Source organism: Mixophyes fleayi, chromosome 5 (genome assembly GCF_038048845.1).
Source record: "Mixophyes fleayi isolate aMixFle1 chromosome 5, aMixFle1.hap1, whole genome shotgun sequence".
NCBI classification, from domain to species: domain Eukaryota; kingdom Metazoa; phylum Chordata; class Amphibia; order Anura; family Limnodynastidae; genus Mixophyes; species Mixophyes fleayi.
In genome coordinates this window covers 611,542-636,937 of record NC_134406.1, presented here as the reverse complement: position 1 = coordinate 636,937, position 25,396 = coordinate 611,542, and the positions used below count along the sequence as shown (strand labels likewise).

The 25,396-nt window shown below is 43.5% G+C and overlaps 1 protein-coding gene across 3 annotated transcripts in view; it reads left to right on the top strand.

Annotated features, from left to right (window-relative positions):
* The window catches only part of WDR97 (WD repeat domain 97), a 129,058-nt gene that overhangs the window by 27,071 nt on the left and 76,591 nt on the right, over nt 1-25,396 (top strand). For all 3 annotated transcript variants that reach the window (XM_075211486.1, XM_075211487.1, XM_075211485.1), the window contains 2 exons: nt 3,735-3,883; nt 15,750-15,986. In XM_075211486.1, coding sequence (XP_075067587.1) covers nt 3,735-3,883; nt 15,750-15,986 — 386 coding nt within the window. The remainder of the gene's footprint in view (nt 1-3,734; nt 3,884-15,749; nt 15,987-25,396) is intronic.

Here is a 25,396-nt window from a genome sequence, read left to right as displayed (position 1 = left end):
CTGACTACTCTCTACCTGATATCCGTGTACCAGTTCCCGGCTTGTCTGACTACTCTCTGTCTGATATCAGTGTACCAGTTCCCGGCTTGTCTGACTACTCTCTGTCTGATATCTGTGTACCAGTTCCGGCTTGTCTGACTACTCTCTACCTGATATCCGTGTACCAGTTCCCGGCTTGTCTGACTACTCACTGTCTGATATCTGTGTACCAGTTTCGGCTTGTCTGACTACTCTCGGTCTGATATCAGTGTACCAGTTCCTGGCTTGTCTGACTACTCTCTGTCTGATATCTGTGTACCAGTTCCTGGCTTGTCTGACTACTCTCTGTCTGATATCTGTGTACCAGTTCCTGGTTTGTCTGACTACTCTCTGCCTGATATCTGTGTACCAGTTCCCGGCTTGTCTGACTACTCTCTGTCTGATATCTGTGTACCAGTTCCTGGCTTGTCTGACTACTCTCTGCCTGATATCTGTGTACCAGTTCCTGGCTTGTCTGACTACTCTCTGCCTGATATCTGTGTACCAGTTCCCGGCTTGTCTGACTACTCTCTGTCTGATATCTGTGTACCAGTTCCTGGCTTGTCTGACTACTCTCTGCCTGATATCTGTGTACCAGTTCCTGGCTTGTCTGACTACTCTCTGCCTGATATCTGTGTACCAGTTCCTGGCTTGTCTGACTACTCTCTGCCTGATATCCGTGTACCAGTTCCTAGTTTGTCTGACTACTCTCTGCCTGATATCCGTGTACCAGTTCCTGGCTTGTCTGACTACTGTCGGCTTGTGCATGGGTTTAGGGCAGACCTGGGCAAACTCCGGCCCACGGGCCACATACGGCCCGCCAGCCTTCCGAATCCGGCCCGCCGGGTCTGCCCAGGAGATTTAATTAATTTTGCTGCCAGCCACAGGTTCTGGAAGGGATACGGAGCTGGTCGGCGATGCGCGTCCCTTCCAGAGCATCAGATCATGCCGGGGCCGGATACAGCGTAATCCCCTGCGCTGCTGCGTAGGGAGGAAGTGCGCACTGTCCATACACCTCTCCCGCCACATTCACAGCAGTGCCGCGGAAGAGAGCACAGAAGAGTATGGAAGAAGACAGTAAAAAGGTAAGTATTACCGTTACAGACAACATCATGCCGGGTGCAGCAGGGCTGTGGGGCAGCACGGCATGATGCGGATCACCACAGGACAGCGGGCATCATGCCGCGCTGCCCCTCAGCCCTGCTGTGCCCGGCATGATGTTGATTAAAGATGGACACATGGACGGATAGAGCTCTGGTATAGTGGGGTAATATCTAGGTGGGGGTTCCAGTCACTGTGTTTATTGATGGTGGTACTGTGGGTCACTGTTTTTATTGATATTGGTACTGTGGGTCACTGTTTTTATTGATGGCTGTGCTGTGGGTCACTGTTTTTATTGATGGAGGTACTCATCCATGTTAGAAGCACTGCATGCTGAGTTTTCATTGCGATTTCAAGACTTCAAAAGACTTGAGAGTGAAATGGACATGGTTTCTTCTCCCTTCAGCTGCAATGTGGATAATGCACCCAGTGATGTTCAGATGGAACTCATTGACTTGCAGTCTGACACACTTCTGGCAGCGCACTTTAGGTCTGTCCCATTGCTTGAGTTTTACTCATCACTCAAAGAGGAGAACTTTCCACACATGAGGAGACATGCTCTGAAAATTCTAGTCCTCTTTGGATCTACCTACATATGTGAACAGACATTCTCAAGTTCAACAAATCCAGACACAGATCCTGTATCACTGATGACCACCTCTCAGCTGTCCTTCGCATAGCCACCTCAGATATTCCGCCAGATTTCAGTGCACTTGTTCAAGCCCAAGACAGACTAGATTTCTCCCACTGAATAGGTAAATGATTCTTATATATAATTTGCTGCATTTTATGATGGGCCCTTTATAATGGCCTTTTATAAATTTGGTTCGGCCCTCGAACACAGATCTGATTTTCCATGTGGCCCCCGAAAGAAATTAATTGCCCACCCCTGGTTTAGGGAGTAGGTTGGTGGCGTTTGCAGATGTACATTTTTGCAGTCAGAAAAAACATTTAGATTTCTTGCAAGTACTGAGTATAAGAGATAGAGATAAGTTGTTATATTAGTCTCACAACAATATTTTTCATAGGAAGATTGTTCATCCCTTATACTTTAAAAAAAAACTTTATTACATATTAATTTAAATAATCCCATGTACTGAGTATACCTGGTTTTGCGACCCAGTGCAGAAATGAGGTTTAATTGTACAGAGTAAGATTATTGAAGTAAGATAAAGTGGGGAGAGGGTGTAATTTTAGGGAAATTCCTTACTCTGCTGAGGGGTACACAGCCATTTTCACTCCACAAAATAGGTTACAGCTGAGACCTGCAGACACCAAATCTCATCCCTATACTTTTACTTGGACCTATTTTGTGCCTGGAGAAGCGGATTTATAATAGAAATCTTCACACATACAGATTACAGAACTGCCACATGTAATACAGACAGTCCCGGTCTCCTATCACTCACATGATTAATCCAATCCATTAAGGAGACTAAACAAAGTAGTCTTTAAAGAGGATAACAGAAAACTGTAACTGAATGAAAGGTGATAGTAAAGTGGTAGGAGGGTGGACTTAGATTTACATTGCTCTTCTTCCCTGCCTCTCCACACACCTATGTGCAGTTCTATACAATGCAGATATCTCCCACGAGAAGAGAGTAAGTGTCCACCACGCTGTGCACTGGGCAGACCCTCCATGTCCATCAGTGTAAGTAATTGACCTCTGGTGTATGCACTGAAGAAATGATTCCTTACTGCTTCTTCAATTTATTTTTTCACCAGTCTGCTCCTTTTCTGTTTGCTTTTGGCCAATTAAAGCCGCAACTCCTGTGGCAGGCGATAAGAAGTAACACATATTTTTCCTTTTTTTGTTTCTTTTGGCTGCTATTGATGATTTATTATTCTGCACAGTTTGTACAGTGTCCTTTGATTACCATGGCAACCACAGTCATATGGCACATGATGTAGTAAGCAAAGAGGCTTCGGAACATCCCTCTATGCTCAAACTCCTGTCACTCTTTCTCCACCCTCTGTGCTCACATGACCACAGAGAATTCATACCCAGTGCACAACATGGAAAAGTATGGACGTAGGAGAAATTAAACTTATAGAAAGCAAATCAGACAAGAAAATGTATTTGTAAATGTGATTCCAGCTGTCTCCCCCAAGAGAGAATTTTAAAAGGAGATGATGAGTTGGTGGAGGATAGCAAAAAAAATGCGTAAAAAGGTTCTTAACTTGCTATTAAAGAAAAAAAGTATGTGGGATTGATGCTTTTATTTTCTTATATCCCTTCCACTGGTTTTCTAATTGACTTGCTAATGTTCTTTTCTTATTTTCTTTCCTCCTACTGCTTTTGGAATTGATTTAGTCAACTGTAGACATTTTGTGTAATTTAGAAATCTCTCTGGATTATTAGTCTTGCAGCTTTTTTTTATTATTTATTATTCCGCTTTACTGCTTGGTAATGGAAACTCCTTAAACCAGGAGCCATTTTGCTTAGTTTTGAGATCTGATTTTAACTTTAAATTGCATCTGTTTCATCCCAAATGCAGATCAGTAGGATGAAACCATTGAATATAATAGGGGGCAGGTGGGGCGACTGCTCAGGACACAGAACCATTGACTCTGTAAGATGATAGCTGCAGATTCATCCAACTTATGTGTTCCAGGTTTTTCCCCGTCGTTGGGTTAGATGATGGCACCCTCTGTGTCTGCGACTGGTACTCAAACCAACCTATATGCCAGACGAAGGCGCATTGTCCGGGCCAGGTCTCCTGCCTGTTATCTGACTCAAAGCACAACTACATCATCTCAGCTGGTGAGTACACAATGTGGAGGGTTAGACACATAAATCAATGAGAAGCGCACGGGGCCTGAGTCATAAGGAAAGTAAAGCAAAAAAAGAGTAAATGTTCTCCGGGACAAACCATGTTAAAATACAAGGGGTGTAAATTAGTTTATTATTTTGCACATAAGTTATATACTGGATGTATTTTTATGTAGCACACAGATACTTGATAACTTTATTGTTACACTGAAAACTGAAGTTGATCTAGAACATGTCCTACCCCAACTATAAATCTCTCCCCATAGTTTAAATTTACCTCCCCCTCCAAAGCAATTTGGTTTTGCCCAAGTGCAAAGTTTCTCTTTTTTTATGCTTTGCTCTCCTTACTGACTCAGACCTATAATGTCTGTCTGTTCCCTGCGGTATCATCCTCACAGCTGTCTCACACTGTTGGACTCATGTTGGACGTCATTTTGCTGTCACACTTCAGTTGAAAAGGGGGATTAGCTGAGGAAGGGGTGAGACTTTCCAGCCACAGAAGCCCTCTCCTGAACACTACAGCACATAGGTCAGAAACCCATCACTACAAAGACCTATTTTTGGGTATTTGCTGTGAGGAGTGTCAGAGTCTAATGGGCACTAGGTCATCGTCCTCAGTTAGGAGGCAGCTTACTGAAGACCAGGTCAAAAAAGTGCAAAGTTCAGGGACAGGTGGTAAAGGTGCGAGGCCGGGACAGTAACAAGTTCACCTGTACTTAGTGTATCCTCCACATACCGTAACTCACAAGGCACACATCCTCTAGTACAAATCACACAGTTATCATTTATTAAACACCCAAAATTTAAAACTTGCTTCAAAAACTTAATGAAAACACTCAAATATTCATACTTTTCATCTTATTATACATGAGGGAAATAAATAAATAAAAGAGTAAAGTCATCAAATAAGTTCACTAAATTCATATATTGAATTAAGAACTATATATAAAAATGTAATAGTCCAGAAAAAGATGCAGGATCATTGGATTGTGTCACAGTCCATCAAACAATATAAACATACTTAAATTCATCAAGTGCCGGTTCTTGTTGGTGACCAATGACGTTTTCCAAATTGATTTAACTATCTGTACTATGTGAATTACGATGGTGTGGACCACATTCCTTCAATAGAAATCCCAACGTTGATTGCGTGTGTTCCACTTCGCTCCTCTGGAATGCCCGCGTACTTCCGGGTGTGCGCACAACTTCCGGTCACAGTCATCAGTCATCCAGGGACCAATCCTCTCATTCCCAACACATTTCCTCATTCTGGACTTTCCCAAGTGGTGGATCATGTTCCACTACCTCTTTAATAGCGAATTCTTTTTTTAACCTCCCATTCATACAGAACGTGGAATTCGTAATGGGAGAAAACGTCCATTTTTGCATATTTCACCATATGATTTTCAGCTAAGATTTCTAGCGATTCTATATATCTCATATTATACCACAACTAATAAATTGAGTCTCAATTATAAACCACAATAAGCTAAAAAAAAAGCATATTCTCAACAATAATTAACAATTTATTATGTTAAAAAGATATATAGGAATCAGTGGACATATATGAAAATAATGTATGTGCTCCCTACATATACAATATCACCTTCTAATCAATAAAATCTTTCTGAACAAAGTATAAAATAAGGACAACTATCATACATTATCTTTCAGCATTACACAGTCATTATCTACAATGTAATGCAGGGTTGTCCAACCCGCGGCCCGCGAGCCACATGCGGCCCAGCACATCTGTAAATGTGGCCCAGAAGGAGTTTTGGTTGTGGCAAGGGGGCAGCGCTGTTAATGGAAATTTTTTTTAAAAAAATTACCTTTTGGTCACGCGGTCACGTCAGCTGGTACTCCTGCTCCCTCACTTGTCTCCTCCTCCGTGCGGTGCTCGCAGTGAATGTCGGGCGTGATGTCATCACGCTCAACATCCATTGTGGAGCGCAGCACAGAGGAGTCACCCGCACGAGAAGAACAATCAGCAGCACAGAATTGGAGAAAAGAAGAGAAGAGGACAGGAGAACAAGCCGATTAAAAAGTAAGTTAAGGGGGATTTTTTTTTTATTATTTCAAGGGACGCTGACAAGTGAATAAAAGTCACCTGGTCCTGGAGCATCATGGACCTTATCTCCCTGCTACATACTTCTACTTGTATTACTAATGGGGCATTATATATTATTCTCTTTGGCCCATTATAAGTTGTTATCCCTTAACTAACATAGTGGTGTAATTATCAAAACAGGTGACAATTTGGGGGTCACAGTGGTGTATATGTCAGGTACCGCAGGCCTGGTCAGGGCACCCTGATATACAATGCCTGCCTTAAATGCACTTTATTCATATTGCATCGAAACAATACAAAAAGTGATTATAGTATAATAACTAGAGAGGATTTTTTGAACAGGGCGATTGAAAGGTAAGTATAGGGGAATTTGAAAAAAAAGTGATTTTTAGATAGATATATATATATATATATATATATATATATATATATATATATATATATGTTAACTATGTTTTCTATGGTTTTTGGGATGTTCAGCTATCGTTATTGTTAGTGTATCTTATGTGCGGCCCAAACCAACTCATCGTCTTCCAATGTGGCCCAGGGAAGCTAAAAGGTTGGACACCCCTGATGTAATGTATTAAAAACGTTACACAGTTGTTATCTAGAAAAAAGGGTTGGATTGTGGTGATAATAAGAATCTAGCAGCTAACATATTCCAGATCAGACCATATTCTTATAAAAAGGAATTCAAATCAAATTCTATATTGATCACTCTTGGGGGGAGATTCAATTCTAAAAATACCATACGAGGTGTCTCCAGAATGACTGTGAGACACCTCATGCAGATTTTGTTTCACAGAAAAATAATTTTTGCTCACGCCCCATAGAGGTACGAGTAAAAATGAGCAGATTTATTTACTGTGTTGAATTCTCCCCTTGGAGTCAAGGTGCCTAAATTAAAAATCCATTTACTCTCTTCTTGTGAGATCTATCATAAGTACCACTTCACCACTGTGGTTTAACATTGTAGATGCCCACAAAGTTCAGACTTCCATAGTCTCTATTATGTACTCATCACAGTGGTGACACACTATGGGTTTGAATTCCTAGGTGTATATTGCACATATGCTCATATATTCTCGTTTTTAAACCTCTCTTAGTACGTCTTATATATTGCAATCTACATGAACAATTTAATCAATAAATGACATTCTTTGTGTCACATGTAATTTTCTGTTTTTATTTCACACTCATACTTGTTTGTGAATGAGCTGAATTTTTTTTCTCTCATTTTAAGAATGGGTTCCTCATATGTTTACACCTATAACGACTCTGAGAGTTAGAAATCCTCCTATTTGTTCATTTAGCCACAAATTTATACCTATTTTTTTTTCTCTTTCACATAACTGGAGACCAATTTCTGTTTAGCAGGTGAGAACTCTTCCAGTGTTTCATCTTTCAGCAAACTATGCCAGTATTCTGACAAAATCCATTTTAATTTCTCTGCTGAACTACTATATCGCGCAATGAATTTGATTTCTGATTTGTAATCCTTCCTAGTTCTTTCCCCCACATCCGTGTTATTACCAGTGGTCTGTTTTATAAACAAGTCATTTGGAACTATCCATATCCTCAGGGCCGGTGCTAGGGTTCTCAGCGCCCTAGGCAAAATTTCAAGATACCATCCCTCGCGAACACACCAAATACCTGCCTTACAGACCCTTACCTACTCGACTGTGTGCATTTGTGTTTAAAAAAAATAAATTAGCCTTACCTCCTCCAGCGGTCCAGATGCCGTGATGTTTGATGCAGAACGCTGTCCAGACTTCACTGCAGACACAAGATTTCTAGAGGGGAGGTATCCAGGTGTTAGATTTCGGAACACCTGCATCGCACCACTGCACCCCCCTCTGAATCACTTGCAAACTATGGTGTAGAAATTGTACCCCATAGATTGAAAATCAAATATAGAGCATGAGGTGGCAAATAGTCATTTTTATGTTGTAGAAAAATGACTATTTGCCACCTCATACTCTATATTTGACTTGCAAAGTATGGGGGAGAAAATTACTTTTATTGGTACCTTACGCTCTATTTTTGACTTGCAGCAAGTCAAATATAGAGCATGAGGTGCAATAAAATAATAATTTTCTCCACCATAGTTTGAAAATGAAGTATAGAACATGAAGTGCCAAATAATAGTAATTTCTCTCCCAAATACCTTGCAAATGAATCATAGTGGCAATAGTGATGTTTATATAATAGAAAATTGACCATTTGCCACCTCATACTCTATATTTCATTTGCAAGCTATTTGGGAGAGAAATTACTATTATTTACCACTTCATGCTGTATCTTTGATTTAAAAACTATGGTGAATAAAATAATTATTTTATTGGCACGTCATGCTCTATTTTTGACTTGCAGCAAGTCAAATATAGAGCATGAGGTGCAATAAAAGAATTATTTTATCCACCATAGTTTTTAAATCTAAGATACAGCATAAAGTGCAAAATAATAATGAAATTCCACCCCCAACATTTTTTTTGCCTCCACACTTTATGAATTTGCCTTTGGGTACTACTTTTTTTTAAAAAAAAAATTAACAATACAAAAAAAATAAAAATTAAATATACTCACTGTTTTTGAGGCTGGTCAGCAGATGCAGGGAGGCTCTCATTTAATGGCTCAGCAGAGCGGTGATTGCTGGGAGGGGAGGGGGTGTTGGGTAGAAACTTTATTCACACTGTCTGTCACTGACAGACAGTGTGAACCTGCAGACAGGCGCCGCCGGGTAAAGACTGTCACATGATCACTGACTGACATGTGAGATGCGCCGGGCAGCCCGGGCGCATAATGAAAAGGACGGCGGACAGTAAAAAAACAGCGGCGGCAATTCTCTCCCGAGCCGCTGACTAGATTTTAAAATCTAGTCAGCGGCGCCCTGCAGGTCCCGGCGCCCTAGTCAACTGCCTAAGGTTGCCTAATGGGAGCGCCGGGCCTGCATATCCTTCACTTCCTCAAAATCCTTAATATTTTTATCCATGTCATATCCCTTTTTTTCAAACCTTTTTTCAGATTAGAGCCTTGTTTCATATAATTTGTTAATTCGGAACAGTTCCTCGGATTCCTCTTAAACTGTTCCTTAGGTATATTGTTCATCCAACATTTGTAATAGTTAGTCAATGCCGGAATAAAACCTTTACAGTCTACTGGTTTAGAAAATGTTTTTGTACATTCTGAACCCTCATTAATAAAAATCTCCACATCTAAAAACAGTACACTCTCTGACTAACTTCTGCCTCAAATTCCAAATTTAAGTCATTTTATTAATGTACATTATAAATTTTTCTAAAAGTGATAGATCACCTTGCCAAATAATCAAAAGATCATCATCAAAACATATATCTGTACCACTGTACAAGATGCTCCATATATGGATTATTGTCCCAAATTTTATCTTCTTTCCACTTATCCATATATAAATTGGCGAAACTTGGAGCAAAAGTTGTCCCCATTGCTGTGCCATTTACCTGTCTAAATTGGGGCCCCCCGAGCCAGAAATAATTATGTGTTAGAATTAAGTAAATACCTCTAAAAATAAATTCAATTTGTACTTGTTCTGAATTGCCCACTGATGACAGAAAATGTTCAACATGGTCACAGCCTTCTTTATGTAGGATACATGTGTATAAGGACTTCACATCACAACTGGCTAATATAAAATCTGCCTTCCACTTTATAGAATTTAAAATATTCAGACCTTGTGTTGTATCTTTTAAAAAGCTTTTTTTGCTTTCCCACTAAAGGTTTGTAAAATAACAGGCATGGTGTTACAACCCCTTAATCTACTCCATACCTGAACTGTACTTTTCAGCCATGTTGTTATCAGGAAGTATTAGTGAGGTAGCTATAACATATACTTGGAAAAGTACTTCAGGGGTTAAATTCCACCTCCACAGCGAACACTCAGGAGTTAAGTGACTTGGACCTGCTACTGTTAAGGGGACTGTGCTGTACCTATCCCACTGGATTTATTTGAACTGATTTCCTCACTTGTTGGACCTGCTATCGTTAAGGAGCCGTGCTGTATTTAATCCTGTTCTGCAGAATAAATCATCTTTCTATTTTTCCCCTAATACTGTGTCTGAGTGATTTGGGAACCATGTATCTTCACATTTGGTGGCAAGCGGTGGGATCACTCAGTAACAAGCACGGAATTGGAAAGGCACAGCAGAATGGAGACAGCAGCACAAACATACAGAAACACAAAGAAAGGAATCCTGCAGGAACTTTTTTGACAGTAAAGAGAAATTGGAATCAACCCAACAGATACCAGGGTGTCCCTAATCGAAAAATTGGCTCAATGGGACGTAGAAAACCCTGGTAATGAGGAGAAGAGGAGGATGCGGTTCAGGACCTGTCAGGGGAACTCAGTAATAGAACCAGGGGAATGACAAACCAGGCAGCTGCAATAACCGTCGGCAACTTGGAACAGCTGCAGATTTGGTTGGATGTACTTGCACCAGGAGCTGCTGCACATGAGAGGGCAGCAGTATTAGGAGCAGCGCTGGATAAACAAGCCGTGGTACCAGCAATGGCATCAGTGTCAGTATTGGAAGGAAGACAGACGCCGCGATTGGGTTATCACGATGTACCACACATTGTGGAATCAGCCACGGACATTCACACTCACCTTCAGGTATTTGAGTCCATGATGGCAATGCATGATATACCTGTGTCAGAGTGGTTGAAATATTTGATACCTAGTTTGATGGGCCGAGCGCAGAAGGCATACCATGCCCTGAGCCCAGAGCAGGGTAGAGACTACCAGGAGATTCAGAAAGTATTATTGGCTTGATATGCGGTCACCCCTGAATCCCACCGCGCTAAGTTCAGAACCATGGTAAGAAGCAGTGACACTTCTTATACGGAATTTATCAGTTTATTGCAAAGTGTTAGCAGTCACAGCGGTGCCCGTGGCAGCCGCGACTCTCTTGGCTTCCCTGCTGGCGTCCAGGCCGTCGCTATGACGACCAGGACGTCACTTCCGGTTTTTGCTCCCCGGTTGTCTGGGCAACAACCGGGACACTCTAGGCTCTCTGTCGCCGCGCCCGGCCAGCTGGACAATAGGTGGGCGCGCGTGCACAGGACAAGTTAGGGGAAAAGCCAATTGGGGCTTTCAGGTGATTATGGGAGGCACTCTAGGCTGGATTAGTTATTATGCAGCTGAACTCTGCATTTACTATTGGCCACCAGTACTTGTATTAATTAGGCTGCTCCTGGGGTTACTTGTAGGCTTGATTCTGATCGGTCCCTTGTACTATTTAAGGCAGTGAGGACTGAGCCTCACTGCCGGTTATAGCGTCCTTTTCCAGTACTGCTGCCTGCTACTTTGTTCCTGTGATTGGTGTTTAACCTGAGATTGTTTCCCATGTATGACCTTTGTCTATTCCTGGACTTTGAACCTTTGCTTCTGACCCTGATCTATTGCCTGAACCTGGATTCTGAACCTCTGCTAGTGACCCTGATCTTGCGCCTATCCCTGGATTCTGAACCTGTGCCTGTGACCTTCTGCCTATACCTGACATACCCTTTGGTGCCCGGCCCAGTCCGCTGACATCTGGCCTGTCACTACTCCGTGTGCAACCTCCTATACCTGTGCGCTACCGTGTAAACATAAACTCATACTACTCTGAGCGTAAGACTTGGGGGCATCTGAGTACCTGTGAGCATAACCTGTCTCTACAGGAAAGGCGGCTGCTAAAGGCGAAGACCTCTTCAATCTGTTATATGAGTTTATGCTGCACTGGTAGTCAAGACACAAAGAAACTGTAATCGGTGGCTAGAAGGGAAACAAGCCACAACCTTAACAGACATTAAAAACATCTTTATATTGGAGCAGCTAATGAATAAAATGGCTCCATAAATTAGAGAGCGGGTGGTGGACAGAAATCCTACTACCCCAGAGAAAGCAGCAGCATTAGCTCATGAATTCCTGGAAAACCATCCGCAATGGAGGGGACTTAGCAGAAGTGAATGGGCAACTATTCGAAGGACCCCACCCGGTCGAGATACACCACTAGCTACATCACGCCCCATGCCGCCATGTACCCCAGCTGCGCACTCTAGTGCGCCCAGACCCCGTGATCCAGCAGTATACGACCCTAGGAGGTGCTACACTTGCCAACAACCGGGACACATACAAAGAAATTGCCCACGGAGAGGAAGACCGTTCTCTGGATTGAGACCAGCTGTGCCCCAAGTGTCGGTGTGATAAGGAACATCAATTGAGGGTGGGGAGGGGTACTACGATCCTGATGCGCCAGAGGCTGAGGAAGTAGTCTATCAGGTGGAGGTGGTAGCGGCAATCGGGAAGGCTACCCCTGCAAATATGAAGAGATAACTGCAGTCTGTAAAAGTGAATGGCCAGGAACTGCAGGGACTGTAGGGACTCCGGGGCTTCTATTCCTCTGATACGGCCCAGTTCAGTCCCACCTAATCAATGTCTAAAGAACTGGAAAATCATTTGGATTGGGGCCAGGGATCGGGGGAGGTGAATGTGGGACTTTTGGATGGATTACCTACCCACGTTATTCTGGGGAATGATCTGGGTGGTCAATTGGCCAGTTACTTTGTGGGAGCTATCACACGGAGTCGAGCACGGGCTTTGGAGGACCCACCTATACCAGCACCAGAGGTCACAGTTGGATCAGCTGACACACCACCTGAACCGCTGTCGGTGAGTAACGCTGTACCAGACTTACCTGACATTGACATGAATCTGGGGGAGGTAGATAGGACTGCATTTAGGGAAGCCCAAAAGACTAACCCATCCTTAGATGGTCTCTGCAGTGCAGCGGTATAGAAAGATTGGGGACCTCAGGATAATAGGATCATGTGGGAAGCAGGGAGGTTGTACCGGGTACCCGCCAAGGCTGACCTTCTAGGTCCAGGAGTGGCTAGGAGACAGCTGATTGTTCCCCAGCAGTACCGTCGCCGGTTACTAACACTAGCGCATGACATCCCCCTACTGGCCACCTAGGGGTTCGTAAAACCCGTGCCCGGTTACTACGACATTTCTTCTGGTCTGGAGTTAACCAGGAGGTCAAACACTATAGGTCCTCACGCGATGTATGCCAACGTCTCAGGGGACCCCCACGTCGGGAAGGAACCAGACTCCTGGAACTGTCCAGCCAGTCTCTCTCACCACGGGGTACATGGACTAAAAAGTTGGGGGAGGAATGTAAAATAGCAGGCATGGTGTATGATGTTACAACCCCTTAATCTACTCCATACCTGAACTGCACTTTTCATCCATGTTGTTATCAGGAAGTATTAGTGAGGTAGCTATAACATATCCTTGGAAAAGTACTTCAGGGGTTAAATTCCACCTCCACAGGGAACACTCAGGAGTTAGGTGAATTAAGATATCATTGTTATTTCTGTTTGCTCCCCATTGTCCACTAGTGAGCTATACAGCCAGCCAGGAGCCAGACCCAGTAAGGGACACCTGTTTGAAGACACCTGGGAAGGTGGGGGAGGGGGGGCTGGATAGTGTAAGCAGCCCACCAATCAAGACCTTTTGCAACTTTCCTGGGTAGGCAGATCCCAAAGGGGGATTAGGAAGTGATAAAAGAGGCTACCCTGGATGCTGGACACGTGTGTGATTAACTTTTGGCCAAGAGGTGATGCTCTGCCAGAGAGTTGCTGTGGAACATATCTCACTGGATTTACTTGAACTGATTTCCTGACTTGTTGGACCTGCTATCGTTAAGGGGCCGTGCTGTATTTAATCCTGTTCTGCAGAATAAATCATCCTTCTATTTTTCCTCTAATACCGTGTCTGAGTGAATTGGGAACCACGTATCTTCACAAGGTTGAAGAAAAAAATCTCTATAAGCAGATACTTTGGATGTCAGAGAGTGAATACCAGAGACTATTGGTTTCCCTGGTGGTTCAAATGAATTTTTATGTATTTTCAGGAGGTAATAAAAAACAGGTACATAAGGGTGTTTCTCCCTAAGATACTCAAATTCATATTTATTTAGGATCCCCAAGGATCTTGCTTCATTCAATAATTTGGAAAGGTCATTCTTATATTCCATAGTAGGGTCTTTCTTCAGAATTTTTTAAGTTTTATCATCAGACAATAATTGTTCTGCCTCTTTTATGTAATCTATCTTATTCAGCTAGTTGTTTTTATTCTTGTATGCTCCACCTTTTTATACTAGAAGTTGTTTGTTGCCGGAGCACTGGTTGGACAACAACACACTTAAACTTACTAACACATTCCAATGTCTTCCAGTTATTCTTCTGATGTATCTCTTCCTCAGCTACTATTCACGTTTACTCCTATTTTTATTACTTTACTCACATAGCCCCTTGTCCATTATCTACAGTGTGGGAAAACTGTCTTCTCAGCATACTATATCCAACCCATTTTATTTTCAGTTATCCCTTTAACCTTTTTCACTCCCATTCTACGTTGGTTACTCTTATGCACAACCTGGGCCGCCATCAGGGAATTACGGCCAGTACTGCTGTGAGGGGCCCGGACAGACTAGGGGGCCCGGACAGACTCTCTGGACTGTCCGGGCCCCACAGTCACTGACCGTGCCTCCCCTTTTTTTTTTTACTTACCTTCTCCGCGATGCTGCAGCTCTGCCTCCCAGACTCTGATAGGCTGGGAGCGCGGGGCGCGGTGACATCAGCTGCAGCGTGATAGATACAGCTTGTAAAAGGTACAGTCCCCAGAGACATGGCTTGTCTTACTTTTATAATGTATGCACAATATGCTCTATTGTCTAATTTTCCAATGTCATTACACTGCTCTAGAGCAAATAAAAAAGCTGCTTTTGAAGCATTCATATGTCAATCCATTTTATGTGACGCATCTAAACAATCTTGCACATGGGATTTTATATACAAACTTCCTGTATACAAGCGTTTGTTACTTTTGTTACTGCGAGCTGAAATCCAGCGAGAGATTACCGTATTAACGGTATTAGTTTTTCCGCGCTCGAACCTGCGGACAATTGAATACCCCCCTATAAGTATATCCCTGAGTAACAATGTAACAGATATATTACTGAGTAACCTTATAACATATATATCATCATCATCATTTATTTATATAGCGCCACTAATTCCGCAGTGCTGTACATAGAACTCATTCACATCAGTCCCTGCCCCATTGGAGCTTGCAGTCTAAATCCCCTAACATAGTCACACACAGACAGAGAGAGAGAGACTAGGGTCAATTTAAAAGCCGGCAATTAACCTACCAGTATATTTTTGGAGCGTGGGAGGAAACCAGAGCACCCGGAGGAAACCCACGCAAACACGGGGTGAACATACAGGGCCTGAGTCATTAAGGAAAGTAAGGCAAAAATAGGAGTAAATTTTCTTTGGGTCAAACCATGTTACAAGACAAGGGGTGCAAATTAGTTTATTATTTTGCACGTAAGTTAAATACTGGCTGCTTTTTCATGTAGCACATAAATACTTGATAGCTTTATTTTTACACTGAATTTTAAATTTGATCTAGGACATGCCCTATCCCAACTATAAATCTGTTCCCACATTTTAAATTCACATCCCGCTCCAATGCAACATGGTTTTGCCCAGATACAACCTTACTCATTTTTTATGCTTTGCTCTCCTTAATGACTCAGACCCATAGACTCCACACAGATAAGGCCATGATCAAGAATTGAACTCATGACCCCAGTGCTGTGAGGCAGAAGTGCTAACCACTGAGCCACCATGTAATGTATATATTACTGTGTAACCTTGTAACACTGTGTTCCCTGCTCTGTTTCTGTTGGATTCTCTTAGGTTCGGACCAGACGGTGAAAGTCTGGAGATTCTTCCCGTACAGCGAGGAAAGTCTCAGTCTGTGTATGAGCTTTTACTGCTCCCAGCATGTGGGGCTGATGTGCAGCTTTAAGACGCAGCTTTTTGTAGCCTTCCATGATTCAGCCAGTGCAACATACGGCCTGGTGCAATACTGCCTGCAAAGTGGAACTCGGAAGAATCATCCGCCCAGCGATGACCATCAGGACCAGATAACAGGTATATATAGTAATATTTCTAAAAACACTTTACATAGTTCATGTACACCTCCTTGTGGGTGGGTGCCTTCCTTACAGATATTGGAGGGTCAGTCCAATCAGACAAAAGGTTCTATAGGAAAAAAAGAGACAGAACAAGGGCGCTCACTAGTGTAGTATTATTGGGGAAAAAAACCATTTTGCCCAAATATGTGGTAAATTACTCTGCGTACCAGATAGCTGAATATAACAAGCTCATCGATGTAGATTATTTCCCGATTTCTTCAAACGGACCTTATTTTTGAAACCACGGTGCAAGATACCATTAGGGAATAAGGAAACCAGAGATAGTGTAGTATTGTTTAATAAAAATATAATATGAAGAAATATATCACCCAATGGTATATGTGCGTACCAGATATATAAAATTGTAGGATTATCTGTACTGTATCTCATCGTCAAATCACTTTTGGTACATACTGTTGTTTTCCAAAACACAGAGAAAAAGACCATATAGTGTAGTAAATTATGCACAAATAAATTTTAATGGTAAACACATATAGATTTCACACACACAATAGACAAGTGTTAAACATGTTAAATCCTGACAGCCTATTCAGGATATCCTATGGTGTCAGTCCAAAATGTCCTTAATGCCAAAAGCGGGGAACATTTAATGTGAACAAGATCTTCAAGACAAAGAAAGGTAAGTCTGCTGGATTCTCAAGGGTTAGCACAATTCTTCTCAACGTGTTTCACCTCCATCTGTATTCCCTATCCCTATGTTGTCAGTCCACAGTGTCCTTAATGCCAAAAGCGGGGAACATCCGATGTGAATAAGATCTTCAAGACAAAGAAAGGTAAGTCTGCTGGATTCTGAAGGGTTAGCACAATTCTTCTCAACGTGTTTCAGAGAAAGGCGGACTCTCTTCTTCCTCTTTGGGAATATGACTGCACAATCAACCTTATCCCCGGTTCTGAGTTTACTAAAGTACATTTATATGCCCTATCCATTTCTGAGACCCAAGCGATGGAGCAGTATGTGGAGGAGACTCTTCGGAAAGGGATCATTCGACCTTTTAAGTCTCTGGTAGGAGCTGGGTGTTTCTTTGTAGCCAAGAAAGATGGCTGTTTGAGGCCTTGAATTGACTTTCGCAGTCTGAACAAAATTACGGTCAAAAACACATACCCGCTTCCTCTCATCTCTGCACTCTTTAACCAACTGAAATCAGCCACGATCTTCTCTAAGATTGACCTTCGGGGCGCCAACAACATGGTTCAGATAAGAGAAGGAAATGAGTGGAAAATAGCCTTTAATACCCAATCAGGACTACGAGTATTTGTTTATGCCATTTGGCCTCTGTAACACTCCGGCAGTGTTTCGAGATTTAATCAATTATGATCTTCCTGGACGATATTTTAATATATTCACAGTCCTTGGTTCAGCACCGTCAGCATGTCCATGAGGTGCTCCTTAAACTCCGCTAACACTACCTATATGCTAATCTCAAAAAATGTGAGTTTGAGTTCACCCGTGTTTCCTTCTTGGGTTATGTCATCCCCTCCAGCGAATTCTCAATGTATCCTGACAAGGTCCGGGCTTCCAGGACTGGGTACTTCTCACTAATTTGAAAGCCATTCAGAGTTTCCTTGGTTTTGCCAACTATTATCAGAGGTTCATCCACTCATTCTCAGTATTAGTGGCGCCTATCACTGCTCTTACTCTTAAAGGTGCTGATACAGCTAATTGATTGCCGGCAGCTTTGGCGTCGTTTTCAGCCCTCAAGGATGCCTTTACATCCAGTCCTCAGGCATCCAAACCTGGAACTCCCGTTTATTGTTGAAGTGGATGCTTCAGACGTGGGGGCTGGTGCTATTCTTTCTCAGAAATACCCTCAGAACCAAAGGCTGCATCCCTGTTTGTATCTCTCCCGAAAATACTCGGCCATCGAGGACAATTATGTGGGCAACCGCAAATTATTAGCCATCAAATGGGCTTTGGAGGAGTGGTGACACTGTTTGGACAGAGCTACCCATCAAATTACCATCTTCACGGACCATAAAAACCTTCAGTTCATTCAGGCTGCCAAGACCTGGAATCCTAGACAAGCCCGATGGGCTCTCTTTTTTACCCGTTTTAAGTTCATAATCACCTTTCGACCAGGCTCTAAAAACATCAAGGCTGAGCTTCGTGTCCTGTCATGCTCCACCTCCTGATCCTCGGCCCATCATTCCGTCCTCCTCAATTCATCCTGGTTTAACTCAAGACCTTGGGGTTATGCTTCGTCAGTTCCAAAGAATTGCCTCCTCTGAAACCCCTAACAAGTTGTTTTTTCCAATTCATCTTAGAAAAACGGTGCTTGCTGAGTGTCATGAAAACAAACTTGCTGAACACCCAGGAAAATCTAAGACCATCGAAAATCCTCTCACATCTGGTCTGGTTGCCCACTTTGTCTTCCGATGTTAAGAGTTATGTCCTTTCTTGTAAAGAATGCGCCAGACGCAAATCCAGTAGAAGCCACCCTTCAAGTCAGTTGATACCCTTGCCTACTCCAGCTAAACCATGGACTCACCTTTCAATGGATTTCATAGTAGATCTACCATAGTCAGCTGGCCACAATACCATATGGGTGGTCGTGAATCGCTTCAGTAAGATGGCCCACTTTGTACCATTACCTAAACTACCTGATGCTCGAACACTAGCCTCGTTGTTCGTTCAAAATATTTTTCGGTTACACAGTCTCTTCCTTTTACTGAGGACATCGTTGTGAGGATACCACCCTTAGCTGGGATGGCAGTTTCCCTCTGGGATTGAACTCACTCGGGTAGTCCAGAATATATCCAAAATAAGGCTTTGTTACGACAGCACAAGATGTTCACAAGACACAGGGTAAATTGTAGCATGTATCCTCTCCAGCCTCTTGCAGTCAGCACTCCAAAATAATAATCTCTGTCTCTTTCAGAGTCTTATCTTCCTGCAATATTAGCACTACCGATTAGTTTGACAGTTAAGGTGTCGCTCAGCCTGGGTTACTGGCTCGCACAGACCCTGTCCTGGTTGGGTTTCCTCCAGCGGTATCACGATGCCTGGCCCAGAGTCCTTTTCGCTGATGTCTTGTACACCAGAATCCTCCAAGCTAGATTAGCTCTCTTGGCATTCTCCTCTCCCTATATATTCTTTGCTGTATGCACAGGGAGTAGGGTCAAATGTCTCAATCCTCCCCCTTACAGCAGGGTCTTTCAGTGGACACTTTAGCTGATAGACATACAGTATCTGTTATCTTGATTATACAATGGAATGGCTTGACTCAATTAGCTATTTTGCTGAATACATTAAACAAAGATTACAATATAACATCAAGGAATGACATTTCACGCTTGCGTGAAACACGAAGACATTTGACACATGGTATCTGCAACTTTACACAATCTGAGTCTGTGGTATATTTTGATGCAATAACATTTATATTGATACATATTAATACATTTCCCAATGCTATTTCAGCCAGTATATTACTGTGGAGGCACATTGCATATCATCTAGAAGTTCTTATCTAATTACCTCTCAGATTACCTGTTGACCTAGCTAATTAGCATGGGCTGCCAGCTAGCTATGTCAAGTTGCTTAGACATTGTTCTGATTACAAACCAGGTCTATGCCACACCTCATAACAATGGGCATTTGAGACAAATGGAAATTGCCTTAGCTAACACAAGCAAAATTACTTCTGCTGTCGTGTTATTTTCACACAATATGGCAATGACATAGATCTTGTGCAGAACGGAGATATTTTGAGACAAGTGAGGAGATGTATGTTGGTGCAATTTTGTTGATGGCCTTGTATGTTAGTAGAAGAATTTTATATTGGATTTGTTGAAAAACAGGCAACCAATATACAGACTGACAGAGTGACTCAGCAGATGTAAAACGATTTGCAAGGAAAATCAATCTAGCCGCTGCGTGCAAAATGGATTGTAAGGGCTCGAGTCTGATTTTGGAAAGACCAGTAAGGAGGAAATTACAATAGTCGATGCGGGAGATCATGAGTGCTTGAATTAAAGTTTTTGTAGTGTCTTGTGTGAGATATGTATGTTTTCTGGAAATGTTTTTTAGATGTATGCAGCATGATGTAAATATAGAGTTGATGTGGGGTGCAAAGGATAGTTGCCAGTCAAGGATTACACCTAGGCAGCGAGTTTATGGGGTGGGATTTATGGTCATGTTGTCAACAGAAATAGAAATGTCAGGCAGTAAGCTTCTATTGTTGGGTGGGAATATTATTAATTCTGTTTTTGAAGGATTGAGTTTGAGTTGGCGAGAGGACATCCAAGATGAAATGGTAGAAAGACAGTCAGTAACGCAAGACAACACAGATGGTGAGAAATTGTCACGGTCACTAGGAGTCTCGACCCAGAATTTACCGATAGTTGGTTATTACTCACCAGAGGCGCGGAGTCTAACACAGCAGCTGGTCTTCTCCAGAAACTCCCGCAAGGAAGAATGGGTTTTAGTGGCTTCCACTGTGCAGGTTGCAGCCCTCTGGAGAGTCTGGTAAATGGACGGGTACAGCTATACATGATGGGGTCAGATGGCTCTTTGAGCTGGGTAGTAGTGTCAGACGCTGTCTCCGCTGATTCCCTGTCAGACGGGAAACGGACGTCTGATCTCCCCGTCGGCTGCCGCAGGACTTCCGGATAGCGGGTGCATGCGCCCTGGGCTCAGTTCCGTTGCTAGGCAACGGGACGCTGCTTCTGTTCCCGCTGACGCCTCCGCTCTCCACCAATCAATTCAGTCTGGATTCTATTTAAACCTGCCTCTGGCGCCATTAGGGTGCCAAAGTAACAGGTTCACCACCAGTGTTCCTGGCTTCCCTATTCCTCCATACTCCTGAGTATTCTGATTCCTGATTACCTGTTGTGACCCCGGCTTGGCGACCATTCTACTCTTCTGTGTGACCCCTTCTGTACCGTGACTTTGGCTTGGCGACTATTCCTCTGGATTACCCTTTTGTACCTGATATTCCTGACTGCTGTGACCCGGAACCGTCTGACCTCTCTACGCTACACTGGTAACTGGCTAACAGGACCGCGACCTGCGTACCTCCTTGCGGGGGTCCCTGGTGAACACCAAGGGTACGTTAGACTCCGGGCCTGTTTGACCAGTGGCACCAATACCGGTTAGTGTCATATTATCTTCAGCCTCATAGGCCTACAGCGTGACAGTTTACTCTGGGCATGACTAACGGTACCGGAGAACCCTCATCCCGAGACCTCCTGATCCATTTAGGAGTACGGGTAGAACGCCAGGAGGCCAACCAAGCACAACTCTTGCAGTGTTTACAAGGAGTGATTTCCCGCTTGGATGCCCTGAGCACTTCTCAGGCAGCAGCCCCAGTTCCTGATCCTGCTCCGGCTGCTGCCCCACCAAGCGCAGCACTGGCTACCTCTAGAACACTGCGGATTCCTACTCCAGAGAAATACGACGGTAATCCCAAAGGATGCCGTGGATTCCTAAATCAGTGTTCCATCCAGTTTGAACTTTCACCGGAAAACGTCGCATCTGAGAGAGCTAAGGTGGCCTATATAATTTCCCTCCTGACGGGACAGGCCCTAGCTTGGGCTTCGCCACTGTGGGAATGAAGAGATGGATCTCTCCTTCATTCTGACACTTTCATTGAGAACTTCCGGAGGGTATTTGATGAACCTGGTCGTGTGTCTTCGGCTGCATCCAGTTTGTTAGCTCTTCGCCAAGGTTCTTTAACTGCAGGTCAATACGCAGTTCAGTTCTGTACCTTAGCCTCAGAATTAGGCTGGAATGACGAAGCTCTCTCCGCCACCTATTGGCAAGGCCTGTCAGACCCTATCAAGGACGCACTGGCTTCGCAAGAGCTTCCATCCAAGCTTGACGACTTGGTCTCTTTGTGTGTCAAGGTAGACATTCGCCTTCAAGAGCGCTCTCAGGAGAGGGTCCAAGGTCGTCGCACTGTACGTTTGGCTCCTCGTTTTTTAATCTCCAGCTCTTCCGGCGGAAGAGCCAATGCAAATTGGACGCTCTCGCCTGTCACGGGATGAGAGAGAACGCAGGATCAAGAATCGTTTGTGTTTGTACTGTGGAGAATCCGGCCATCTGCTATCTTCTTGTCCCAAGAGGCCGGAAAACTTCACCGCCTAGGCAACACCAGGGAGGTTGTTCTAGGTTCATGTCTCCATTCTCCCTCTCCTTCCAAAGATAACAGTTTTCTGATGCCTGTCACCCTCACATTTTCGGACTCTTCCCTAAATTGTTCTGCTTTTGTGGATTCCGGATCTGCAGGAAATTTTATCTCTGCCACTCTGGTGTCGAAGCTTCACATACCCTGCACTCCATTGCCGCAACCTCTGGTTCTTACTGCAGTTGACGGTAACCGTGTCAGCAACGGTTCCATCACTGACACTACTGCTCCAGTTCAGTTGCAGGTAGGGGTTCTCCATCAAGAGTGGATTCAGTTCCTGGTTATCCCACAGTCCGTTAATTCCATCATTTTAGGGCTACCATGGCTCAGGAAACATTCGCCACAATTCGATTGTGCTCTTGCTCAAGTTACCTCCTGGGGCTCCTCATGCTTCAATCAGTGCCTCTCGAAAATACTTCCTCCTAACCAACTTCCTTGTCTCTCTCTGGATTCCCACCTCAAACTACCAGAGCCGTATTCAGACTTTATTGATGTGTTTAGCAAAACCGCTGCAGAGACGCTCCCTCCACATCGAGCATGGGATTGTCCTATTGAGCTAATTCCCGGCAAAACTATTCCCAAAGGTAGAGTTTATCCTCTGGCCCTCCCTGAGACTAAGGCAATGTCTTTATATATATCAGATAACCTTCAAAGAGGATTTATCAGAAAGTCTACCTCGCCAGCAGGAGCCGGATTCTTTTTTGTAAAAAAAAGACGGTTCATTAAGACCGTGCATAGACTACCGCCGTCTTAATGATATTACCATCAAGAACAGCTATCTGCTCCCATTGATCACTGAATTGTTCGACCGGATTAGAGGAGCCAAAATCTTCTCTAAATTAGATCTCAGAGGGGCCTACAACTTAATCCGCATTCGAAAGGGCGATGAGTGGAAAACGGCATTTAACACCCGTGACGGGCACTATGAGTACTTAGTCATGCCGTTTGGACTTTGCAATGCCCCTGCAGTGTTTCAAGATTTTGTCAACGAGATCTTCAGGGATCTTCTGTATCAATTTGTAATTGTCTACCTGGACGATATTTTGATATTTTCATCTGACTTACATATTCATTGTCTCCATGTCAAGACTGTTCTTTCTCGCCTCCGGAAACATTCCTTATATTGCAAGCTGGAGAAATGCCTTTTTGAGCGTTCACAAGTTCCATTTCTAGGATACATCGTTTCTGGCACCGGCCTGCTGATGGATCCGCAGAAAGTGAAGGCCATAGTCAACTGGCCATTACCTATTCGTCTCAAAGCTACCCAACGCTTTATCGGCTTTGCCAATTATTACCGGCAGTTCATTAAAGGCTTTTCATCCATTATCTGTCCAATTACAGCTTTAACTCGAAAAGGTGCCTGCAGTAAACCATGGCCTGTCGAAGCCATATTGGCCTTCAAAACTCTTAAAGACGCATTTCTTTCGGCCCCTATACTCAAACAGCCAGACCAAGGGAGACCGTTTTTTATTGAAGTGGACGCTTCTTCAGTTGGGATTGGAGCTATACTTTCCCCAAAAATCTACTTCAGGAACATTAGAAACTTGTGGATTCCTGTCTAATAAATTCTCTAGCACTGAACTAAATTATGGAATCGGTGACAAGGAATTATTAGCCATCAAGATTGCCCTTGAGGAGTGGCGGCACTTACTAGAGGGTGCCTTACATCCCGTCACGGTCATGACAGATCATAAAAATCTTACTTATCTCCAGGAAGCACAATGTCTTAACCCCCGTCAAGCTCGCTGGTCTCTTTTCTTTGCCAGGTTCCAACTCATTCTCACCTTTCGTCCCGGTTCCAAAAATTCCAAGGGCGATGCTCTCTCCAGGTCCTTTGATAATGACGGTACTCTCACTTGTTTAGACAACAAAATGATTCTAAATCCAATACAAACAGTGGCCATCACCAATTCTTCAGTAATCTCTCCCCCTCCAGGGCGTTCATTAGTGGAACCTCATCTCCGCTCTAAACTTCTATGTTGGGCTCACGAGTCCAAATTTGCCGGCCATGCCGGTTACAATAGAACCAAAGAATTCCTCTCCAGATATTATTGGTGGCCTAAACTGGCTTCAGATGTTCAAAAATTCGTATCTGCATGCTCGGTTTGTGCATGCCACAAGGTGCCAAGACAAAGTCCTCCTGGTCTTCTCCTTCCTCTGCCTATTCCGGATTCTCCCTGGACCAGCATTACGATGGACTTCATCACCGATCTCCCTTTGAGCAATGGCTACAATACCATCTGGGTCGTGGTAGACCGCTTTTCAAAAATGTCACACTTCACTCCTTGTAAAGGACTCCCTTCGGCTCCTAAACTCGCAGATTTGTTTCTAAAGAACATTTTCCGTCTTCATGGATGCCCTCAAGAGATCATCTCTGACAGGGGAGTACAATTTGTCGCTAAGTTCTGGAGAGCTTTTTGTAAAAAGATTGGAGTCAGTCTCAAATTTTCTTCTGGATATCACCCCAAACTAACGGACAGACAGAACGAGTGAATCAAGACTTGGAGTGTTTTCTACGGTGTTTTGCTTCTGATCATCAAACGACATGGAATGATCTACTGTATTGGGCCGAATTCGCCCACAACAATCTTCTACATTCCTCCTCTGGGCGTTCTCCATTTTTTATTATCTACGGCAGACATCCCACTCCTCCTCTCTTGTCCGAAGCTCCCTCCTCTCTAGTACCAGCGACTGATACTCTCATCCATGACTTCTCTCAAATCTGGTCTCAAACCAAAGAAGCACTGTCTACTTCTGTACAGAGACAGAAGAGAGCGGCTGATCTTCATAGAAGAGTTGCTCCAGTACTAAGGGTAGGAGACCGTGTCTGGTTGTCTACACGCAACCTTTGACTTCAAGTTCCATCCATGAAATTGGCTCCTAAGTTTATTGGTCCCTTTGCCATATTACAAGTCATCAATCCTGTTTCCTTCAAACTTGCATTACCTCCCTCTCTTAGAATCCATAACACATTTCATATTTCATTGCTGAAACCGCTGATTCTCAACGAATTCTTCAGAGAATCTGCTCCTCCTCCACCTATTAAAACATCTTTAGGGGATGAATTCGAGATCGAGAGGATTCTGAAGAGACGTTTCTTCCAGCGCAAACCTCAGTATCTTGTACACTGGAGAGGTTACGGTCCGAAGGAGAGATCGTGGGTCTCGGAGGCCGACCTTCATGCTCCTCGTCTCCTTGCAAAATTTCTGAGGAAAGGCAA